The sequence below is a fragment of the Bactrocera latifrons genome, unplaced genomic scaffold (genome assembly GCF_001853355.1).
Source record: "Bactrocera latifrons isolate USDA-ARS-PBARC rearing strain unplaced genomic scaffold, ASM185335v1 scaffold_13, whole genome shotgun sequence".
Classification (NCBI taxonomy): domain Eukaryota; kingdom Metazoa; phylum Arthropoda; class Insecta; order Diptera; family Tephritidae; genus Bactrocera; species Bactrocera latifrons.
The window spans coordinates 905,920-916,762 of record NW_017534741.1 but is presented as its reverse complement, the minus strand read 5'-3'; the positions used below and the strand labels follow the sequence as shown (position 1 = coordinate 916,762).

General features: G+C 37.6%; 1 protein-coding gene across 1 annotated transcript; it reads right to left on the bottom strand.

The window, feature by feature from the left end:
• Positions 1-7,113: 7,113 nt before the first annotated feature.
• On the bottom strand, positions 7,114-9,610 carry LOC108978924 (probable 4-coumarate--CoA ligase 3). Its single transcript, XM_018949442.1, has 4 exons — positions 9,191-9,610; positions 8,942-9,128; positions 8,766-8,882; positions 7,114-8,180 (listed from the first exon to the last, which is right to left on the bottom strand). Exons 1-4 carry the CDS (start codon positions 9,537-9,539, stop codon positions 7,196-7,198), a joined length of 1,638 nt encoding a protein of 545 aa, XP_018804987.1. The 5' UTR covers positions 9,540-9,610; the 3' UTR covers positions 7,114-7,195.
• Between the last annotated feature and the right edge of the window lie 1,233 nt (positions 9,611-10,843).

The following is a 10,843-nucleotide window of genomic DNA, read 5'->3' as shown; positions in this document are numbered from 1 at the left end:
CTTTTCAATGCAATTAAAATAAATGAAAATACAATTCAATACTCAAAGTACACAAATTGATCTAATCTAATTAATTTACAGCAAAATAAAAAAATATGTAAATGACGTATAATGAAATATCGATTATCACTTTATCATGCGAGAGTATAAAATGTTCGGTGACACCCGAACTTAGCCCTTCCTTACTTGTTTTAAAATATGTTTGGGATCTAAAACGTGTCTTCGATATCATACAAATTTTCCGAGTTCAATAAAATTTCGATTTTATTTTTGTGTTTGATGAACCATTTGAGTTGCATAAAAGAAATATGATAATGACTTAGACACTCTTGGTATTAGAAAGATATATTTCAAGCTTGCATTAGCGATTCTTCTGGCTTGTTGAGTTTCTGTATGATCTGTGATTTCATTCATGTTCAGCGCTAGAACACATTTTGGTTAAAAAATTTTATTAATTGTATTAAAACATCTACATTTTTGCCGACATTCAGATGAAAAGTGCAGATTGGTGAACATCACCTTGTCGCGTATATTATGGCAAGTCTGGACTGACTGCATTAACTTGGTGAAGATATCTCACACACTAATCGACATATTCGATATAAAGTTTAGTAAAATATCGAAAACGTTATATATAGTAAAATGTAGTTGGAGTATTTCTTTGACCGATATCACATATCTTCAGCATTACTCTATATAGTATTTTATTTATATTATATCACTTTATAGGTTAGATATTGATATTTTGAAGAAATATGAACCAATAATTGCCTTTGCAGACATAGCAGGGTATAGGATAAGTCAGGTAACAGCTGTAAAAAAGTTCATCTTCGAAAAAAAGTAAGGCCTCAATGAAAACTACTCGTTTAAAATACACCCGTTATAAATCTTGCCAGTCATTTTTCATGCGGTATTAATAACACTTCATAAAGCTCTCACGTGTACCGTTGTGGATAATATGGATTCAAATAATTTATAGTTACCCTTAATGCATATGCTTCTGTACTCGTATACTATATATCCACCTAGCATATGCATATAAATCAAGGATTAAATTTGCTGCTCGTTATTGCTTATAAGTAATTCAATAGGGAGAACGATTATTCCTACAAGGTTTGGTAAAAAAATGGTATTCGCTGCATTTGAGTAAGTTATGCAGAATGGACAAAGAGTTTATCAAATGAGATTATACTGAATTAATATTATGATGCTTGCAACATAAATAAATGTAGCCAAATCACAGTAACTTATCACAAAATTAGCGGCATTTATGCACCCAGTCTTATGACACATTAAAATCACTAGTCACTCAGTTCATAAGAGTTTTAGAATAAACCAATATACATCATCCGGCACTCGAAGTGTAACCAATTAAAAGAGCCATTAATTCGGTTTGGAAAATTATTTTTATTTATTTTAAAGTATAAAATATGTAAAAATAATCATAAATTCAGGACCAATTCACTTTTGCTCGATATGACCAGCTTTTGCCTTAACTATGGCCTTGAGATTATCAAAACACAAATCTCAAGCTGCGCGAATGTGACTTGCCGGTATTTTGGCCCACTCACGGACAATGGCTTTCTTCAGCATCTCGAGACTGGTGTATTTCTTACTTTGGACCTTGCTCTCCAAAATCGCCTCGAGAGAATAATCCATTGAACGTTGTTTTTCAGCCATTCTTTGTTCTCTCGCGCTTTGTGAGACGGTGCTGAGTCTTGTTGAAACGTCCATGGTTTGCGACCGAAATGTTTGTTTGCCCACGGCTTCAAAGCAGCCTCCAGAATACTTTCCCGATAATATGTCACATTTACATTGACGCCAGACTCGATGAAAACAATTGGATGGCGCCCCTCTGCGATGACAGTGATCCAAATCATTATTTGTGGCGGGTGCTGCTTCCTGGTGGCCAACCGATTCCTTAAATTTTCGTATGAATGGTCGGTCACCCTATCGTTTTGAGAGTTTACAAATTGCTCAACTGGAAAAATTTTTTCGTAAGAAAACACAATGTTCAGTATTTGACCGCTTTCGGCCAAGTGAAGCACTGCTTCGCTCTCTCAAGTCTTACTTGTTTCTGCTTCGGTGTGAGATCATGGGCGATTTGGAACTTGTAACGCTTGACCTTAAGCTCATTTTTCAATATGCGTCGGACGCTGCGATCGGATATTTTCAGTTCTGTAGCCATCTGACTGGCACTTCGCAGTGGATTTCGCTCAAGTCGCTTCTTCACTTTCCGAACCATCTCACGTGACGTTGGAGTCTTTTGATGACCACCTCAATGGCGTTTTGCGATGCTACCCGTATCATTGTAACGAGTGAGGATGCGATGAGGATAAACACAAAAACTTTATGCACATTAAGGTGTTTGAGCTCACGAACAATTGCTGGCTGTGATTTTCCAGCTAAATATAAAGCAATCACACTATCAGGTTTGAATTCCATCGTTGATCACTTTTGGCAAAACGCTTTTGTACACTTGTGAACAATACTTCGAACTGTCATTCAGCAAAATTATAAACAGCTGATTCCAGTACGACAGCCGCGCGAACGGTAAAGCCCAGAAAATTACTGTACTCTTTATTAACATACGAGCCATCCTAATACTAGTTAATGACGTTTTATTCGAGTAATACTAGTAGGCAAATAAAGGTTTTAGTTATCGCTTCAATGTTGTGATATGTAACATGTTGCTACAGAGTATGATAATTTTATTCAACTAACGGTTGTTTGTATCACCTAAGACTAATTGAGATAGATATTCGATTATATATAATATAAATAAAAGATCAGGAAGACGAAACACGTTAAAATCCGCAGGTCTGTCTATCCATACGCCCATCCGTCCTCCGTACCTCCGTAACAGAACTCGATATACTATATGTGTCTCTTGGCTAAAAAAAGTGGCGACGAATTCGAAAATGAGCTAAGATTTAATGTTTTTATTATGTGGTTCTTCCGCAGCTTTGAAGCTTGAAAGTTGCCAGATTATGAAATAACCGAATACAACCGAACTCAGTCCTTCCTTACTTGTTATCTTTATGGTGTTGCTGTTGCAACTAATGAGCGTTGTTGTACATATGTATGTTTTCTGATAAGACTCACTCTTCTAACATTATCTGAATGATTCAGCATTTTAATACACACTGCTTTCGCCCCAAGCAGTTTTGCTCACAAGGTGTACAAATATTTTTCTTTGTTCATGTTCTCAATCAAACTGATAACAGTTACTTGCTAACATTTCCACGGCCTCTATGTACATATGTATTCAGCGATAAGGCATCAAGAATAATCATGAATGAATGAAACTTAATGAACCACATAAATTATTGCATATTCCATTTTTCAGGTAAAACTGAGAATTTCACTTCCATAGTTTGGAATTCCAAACGGCCCTTACATCATCATCTGTCACATAACTCCCTCCCAAACAGCCACCTATGTAAATTTCAGAATATTCACCACCACGTCGCAGTGATATAGGTTGGGTGGAAGTTCTGCGAGGAAGGCTGGTGAAGGTGTCCGTTGTCGGGAGCTGTCCATCAACTCCAGTTTCAAGCTTCCCGACAACGTTGTTAAAGCAGTGATGGCTCCAATTAAGGTAGCAGAAGATGTACTCAATAGTGAAATTTCCTCACATAAGTGAACATAAATTTGAATAGTTTTCAGCTCATTAAGGATTTTCGACTTTAGCAGAGAACTAGTCTAGTACTAGAACTATAAAGTCACCATTAGCAGAATGAGAAAATGCGGAGATCGGAACCCAGATTTCTTCTTGTGTTTTGCGGTTAAATGGCTTTTCCTTACGCGAACCTGCTAAATATTTATCATTTTTGATGGCGTAATGTGTTTCTCGCCTTAGGTAAATTACAAGCGGTCCAGTGAGCTCTTCACCCTTAGAAGCTAAGCGTTGCTCTAGTTGTAAGTGTCTAGCTTTTGGATAGTTCTCGACAGTGTACTCCACGACCAACACTCCCGGCAAATTTGAGAAATAACTGTCGTTCATCTTCTTGCTGTTTGGTATCAATTGGAGATTCTAAATTTAGCCAGGTGCTTCCCCGCCTGACTTTAGAGGTCTTTCTCTTCCTCTGCCTGCCTCGGCGGGTATGGCGCCGTTTCAGAGCTGGAGTCTTTTCATCCATTCGGGCATGGGCAAGCGTAGCCGCTGTCTTTTAATTCGCTTAACTATGTCAATGTCGTCGTATACCTCATACAGCTCGTCGTTCCATCGAATGCGAAATTCGTCACTGCCAATGTGCAATCCGCAGAACCTTTCTTTCGAAAACTCGCAACGTCAATGCATCAGATGTTGTCATCGTACATTCCTCTGCACCATATGGTCGGACAGGAATAGCGAGTGGCTAATACAAGTTTGGACTTTGTTCCTCAAGAGAGAACTTTACTACTCAATCGCCAACTCAGTCCGAAGTAGCATCTGTTGACAAGAGGTATGCTGCGTTGGATTTGGAGGCTGTCATTGTTGTTGGTGTTAATACTGTTTCCAAGATAGCGTCGATGAAACTATCTTCATCTTCGAAGTTATGACTGTAAACTGTGACGCTAAGTCGCGAGTGCGACGACTGTTTGTTTTATGGAGGAGATATTTCGTCTTGGCATCGTTTACTACCAAACCAAATTGCTTCGCTTCGATATCCAGACTGGAGAAAGTAGAACACGGATGTTGAGGCGAATGATATCGTTATCATCGGCGTACCCAAGAGCTGTGCACTCTTATAGATTGTACCTTCTCGATTAAAAAAATGTGCCATCACTCAGTTTCCTAGTAATAATTTTACTTCAAATTAAAATTATTTTTATTTATTAAAATTTTATCCAAAATTCAGTATTACTGGCACTTGTACAAGATCTGTCATTTCTTCATTCATACCAAAAACGATTTAAGTCTGTATATATTGGCAATTATACACACGTACATATGTAAGTAACTACTCAACTTCCGTCCTGATAAGCTATTCTTGCAATCGAATTAATTACTGCCATATTTTTGCTTTCAGACGCACGCGCAAATGAAAAAGTATGAAAATCAGAAATCTTTTAATTAATTTCACGCACCGAAGCGTAAAAACTGCCAGTAATTCGAGGCTCGGCACCCCCCAACCCCCAACGCCCGATCTGCCAACCGCCACGTCGCTTTCGTCACACGCTTCCACACCTGTAAGGCGGCAATTGAAGGCAAAACAACAATTGAATTGACTGCATAGTTGTGTTTTTGTAAAATGCCAACACTAGTGACAACAACAACTGGTGCATCACATGATTATTGTGTCAGGGTTGCCAACGCAACAACGCGATTTTGCGCAATTATCCACCCGGCGACGTAACGCCCGCAGAGATGACAGTACACAGAGAGCACAGAGGCAGAGGCAGTAGTTTGACAGTGGGCGAAGTACCTAGTAACATCACGTCTGAATTCCAGGCTGGGTTCCTTTTTCGGGCGCTGGCAATAGCAACGGCACTTAATTACTTTAAATGCATTGTGTGAGTGATATTTTTTAACAATTCTACGATGACTGCATTTATCACGACGCTGAAGTTGCGAAATATTCACTCACACAAACGTCAAACCCAGATGGCACTTATGTATGTGTGCATGTGTGTGTGGCGCCAGTATCAGGTAGCACAGACCGCACATTGCCAAAGTAATGATTACATATGAGGCAGACGCCGTGCGCCAAGTGGCGGCAGCATCAAGTGGTTGCAATCTGTCACTTGCCGCCGCAAATGGCTGGCAATGTGCCAAGCGTGAAGATGAGCAGATAAAGTAATATCTACTCCATTTCATTGCGGTTTTTCATAGTATTATATTTTAAGATCTGGTAACATTGGTGCTCGAAGCACATAATGTAGTTGGCGAAGTGCGAATGTTTTTGGTTTTATTCTTTACTTTCAGCTGCTTTAGGCAATCAGACAAAATAATCAATTTAAGCTTAGCTGTTCTTCAAGTAATCGGTATTTCAAGCATTCCCAAAATCCACGTATTCGATCAGACTTATAGACTATATAGAGCAAAGAACACTTAGATACCTGAAATATATACATATAACACTGGTTAACAAAACTATATTTTTTTTGTCGCATGAAAATTCAATTATCAATTCTTGAATGTCCTAAGGCCACCAAACATTAATGGGTGAATGAATTGGCACATCAGATTTTCTTGGAACAATATATATATATATATATATATATATATATATTCTTTAAGTACAAATTTTAACCACATTTAAAGAAATGTTTGCTTTATTTATAAAAAATACTTATGTTTTTCATTAACATTTCGCTTCTAAAAGGTAACTTTTAAGTCTCCAACAATAATATGATGGCATTACAGCGTTTCATTTCTCTGAAAGTAGGTCGACTCGCCTTGTTCCAGTCAAGCATATGTATTTAAAGGAAAGTTTTAAACCACAAAACTTCATATGGCATTCTAATATCATTTGTCAATTCTTTGTAATTTTCCGATTTAAATGTTTGAAAACGTTCACAAAACATTTCATGCGAGTTTTTCTTTTATCGTACAAAAATAATAACTTACATGACCCTTTTTCCGATCCAAATCATTGGGGCAGTAAATGGCTACATCTAAGTTCCTAAGATTAATCTGGATTTCTCACTGGAAATCTGTGACAATAAGGGCAGATTCTCTCTGTCATAGGGCATCCAAAAATCTGCTAGGCGGTTATATCGACCGATTATTGGACTAAACTAAGTATAAATGTATAAGTATAATGCTGTCAAAAAGACCAACTTCGAAAAAAATATTGCCTAATTGAAAACCACCACCAAATATAAAGTTTTTCAAACTTCCAGTTGACTTTAAACTGCATAAATCGGATAATTAAGAGTGTCTATTTTTCTAATACCATTGTAGATTTGCGCCTAAATTTGTTAAACTTGGACGAAAACTTGCCTTAACCAACTCACAACTGATATTCAGGATTTTGAACGGCTCACATCCCACTATCCAAGTATACCGTAACAATATCAAAAATCAATGCAACTAGCCATTCCATATCTCTGTCCCTATTGTACATATATATCCTATATAATTAATTCCGGCATTGATCCTTGCAAATTAGAAGAGCATAAAAGTTAGGTTAAACCCGAGCGCTTACTTATTACTAATGAATAAATATGCCCTTATTTATTTTTTTAGAAATACATTATTTTTATATCAACGTTGCAAAACCTTTGAGCCTGTTTCTTTTTCAATTTTTAAGCAAATTTCTCTCATCTTTGCTCGCAGCAGTTTACCGTTAGAATTTCGTGCAATCGTATCCACGAAAAAGACTCCATAATTGGGCTGTTTGTACTTCACCACCAGTTTCTCTGTCAAAAAACTCATAATATCCGACTCGGTAAGTGTACTATCAGGCTTTAGCACTACAGCAGCGCCAGCTAAGTCCCCGTCTTTGTCGTCGTAGACTCCAAACACACAAGCATCTAGAACATCTGGCAAAGAAACTATAGTCTCTTCAATCTCATGTGGAGAGTAATGAAAGCCCATATATTTTAAAATATCCTTGCTGCGATCAACTAAATGTAGAAACCCCTCATCGTCCACGTACCCGACATCACCGGTGTTGATCCAACCATCAGCATCCATAATATCAGCGGTGGCCTCTGGATTATTATAATAACCCAACCAACTTGTAGGGGTGTACACCCAAATTTCACCCTTTTCATTGGGACCCATTAATTTCTGAATATCACCATCCACTCGCTCTTTTATCTTCAACTGTGCACCACCCCATAAACGGCCAACAGTGTCGACTTTATAATCTCTATAATTCAATGAAATGCCACCAATCTCTGAGGTTCCGTATGAGTTCACTAACACTCCGTGTGTCAATTTGGCTCTTATATTAGACTGAACAGAAGGTAGAGCATGACAACCTCCCATTACAATGACACGCACGCTGGACATTGCCTCCGCAGTGTAACCCGGCAACTGTGCAAGATCTCCAAATTGATGAGGCGAACCGGTTAAATTTGTTACTTTGTATTTCGTGATGATTTCCAGAAGATACTCAGGGGTATAAGGTTTTGTAGTGATGATACGTGTGCCGCCACACAGCACATTCGCGACTATCAACAAAATGCCGGTGCCCCAATCGGGTGATGAAAACGAAAATAAAATCGACGAACCATCGGTATGGCTAGAAGAGAAAGTGCTTGATTTGTGGTGGAAAAACGATTTAGATTTTGAGTAATTTTTCTAAAACCTAATATATGATATATGATCGTTATGCCTAAGATCTCCTATATTTACCCTAGACTCTCAATTTTTTTGCTCTTAAACACCTAACTTTCGCAAATTATATGTATTTTACTCGTATAAGGTAAGAAATTCCGCTAAATCTAACGGAATTAATTTGAAGCTGAATATAGATGGCATTAGCACTCTCCCGAAAAAAATGTTGGTTCTGTCTAAAGCATAAACGAATCTTATTAGACGAGAAGACAAGAAAAAAAGTTTATTTTGGATGAAATGTTCAGTTTGTATGTCAGCTATGTGCAATAAATCTGATCTAAAAAATTTGTTCGAAGATTGTACCGTTGCCTTTGACAATAATGAACATCAAGTTGGGTGCCCTCCGTTTCCCGCCCATTTTTTAGCAAACTTTGGCTTTCCATAAAAGGCAACAAAATCAAAAACTGCTTTCATATCCGTGAGCTCTCCCCAGTGTTAGAGCAATATTCCTACGCAAACTAAATAGTTATACGCCTCTTATTCTTCTTACCCAATTTCAGACAATAATTTACAATTTGACCTGCAAACAGCCTTCGGTTTCCCTGTTGTACCTGATGATGGTATGATGGCCATGGTTTGATTGGCCCCGTATTTGAGAGGAGCAGCTCTATAAGAAAATAGTAAATCAAATCTCTTTTAAATATAATTAAAATATAAGTTTCTCACTGATATAATTCTGCCATTGGCACTGGTTTCAATATATCTTGAATCCTTGGCACGCCTTCCAAATGATTACACAAAGTATAAATGGGCACATTCAACAAGTTGGTAGCATTTTGTACCTTATAGAACACCTCACCATCACAAAAAATGATCTTTGGCTTCGTCAGAGCAAATAACAGTCTAATATCATCTGAAAATCAAACGATAATGAAAAGTTCTCTCATATACATATGTGTGGTATATGGAACATGCCTTCTTCATGTATCGGATGCAAGGTATTATAAGGTGTACCATTTATCCAACAACCGACAAGTACCGGCATTAGCAACGTCGTATTCTGACCGACAATACCCACAACATCGTCACAATCTAGTCCAAGTCCCTTCAGATATGACGCCACACTTATGGCATACGAACAAGCTGTGCCATAGGTGAGCTCGGTTCCCTCCGAATCGGAGATCTGGCAAACGGCATTCCGTGGCTTGCTCCGAAGCATATACAAGGCAATTGCGCCAATGGATTTGTTTATGTTAAAAAGCTGCTCCACACTTTCACTTTTCCATATACGGGCGTCACTATCGTAACTAGTTTTGAAATTCATACTGAATAGCTGTAATTTTTGTTTCACCTCTTTTCTCGACCAAGTCCGTTCATCGAAAGTCTCATCAGTGCAGTGCACTGTTTATATATTGTTTATATCGGAGCGCGTGGTGGCAATTGTCAAGCGTGATAAGCTTTTATTTAGATACGTTTGCACTATCAATGACTAAAAGTGGGGAATTTTTCTCCACATATCGTATCTATGATATTAATATTGATATATTTTGATCGATCAAAGCCAGTGGGTTCTTTCCCGTGTTCGTTTGTACGCTTTTATCGCCACCTTATAAATTTATACGCTTTTCTGCTGAGTAATTGCAATTACATTTAAAGAGTGATTCTTCAAATTAAGGTAGTTTCTTCAGTAGCTATTTTCGACAGATTTCGCGAGAGTCGTGTTAAGCGGTCATATTATTTTGATCAGTACTTACAATTTCATCACTTACACCTGAACAATTTCAAGGAGTAATTCAACCTTTTACGAAATCTCACTTTCTGTAAAGAATAAGTAACTTATGGTCAACATAATCGGCCTACATAATCGGCTACTATATGCAATGCCTTTAACCATTTTGAGATCCAGCATTCATTAGTAGATTATATTCGACCGAAGAGACCAGGTCTAGCACGCATTGAAGAAAATATAGCAGTCATAGTTGAGTGTACACTCCGTGGAGAGTCCATTCGTTGATTGAAGCATTCAATTATTTCTTCCCAGAGAATACCAAAGAAGCTAAAGTTCATCAACTGATTCGTAACCTCTTTAGCAAGGATGCTTGTATTGTTACTGAAAAAATACATGAAGAACTTATTGAATTACAAAATTACATAAACTGCAAGAATGCTAAAAAAGCAATTTCTTATACTCAACTTCGAGAAATCGCTTTACGCTATTTGTTTCGTTATTGACAATTAAAAACAAGGCCAGGAATGGTTCGAAAGTTAGTGTTGCTTTGCATATAGCTTTAAGGAACAATATCATTTCTAGAACAGCCAAAATAATATTAAAGCAAGATTATCCTAAAAGTATTTCTTTTTATGAGTTCTTAATTAATTACAGTTAGATTTTATTATACCTACATTGTGGTCCCTGCTAACAAGAATAGTAACTAAATAGTTCTTGACCAAGAAAATATTGGGAACACCTGTTATAAATGATTTCACTTGGTTCTAGAAATTCATACGACTGGACTCTCGTTAAATTCCACCATATACTGAGCACTTCGTCTTCTTCTTTACTGGCGTAGACACCGCTTCCGCGATTATAGCCAAGTTAACAACAGCGAGCCAGTCGTTTCTTCTTTA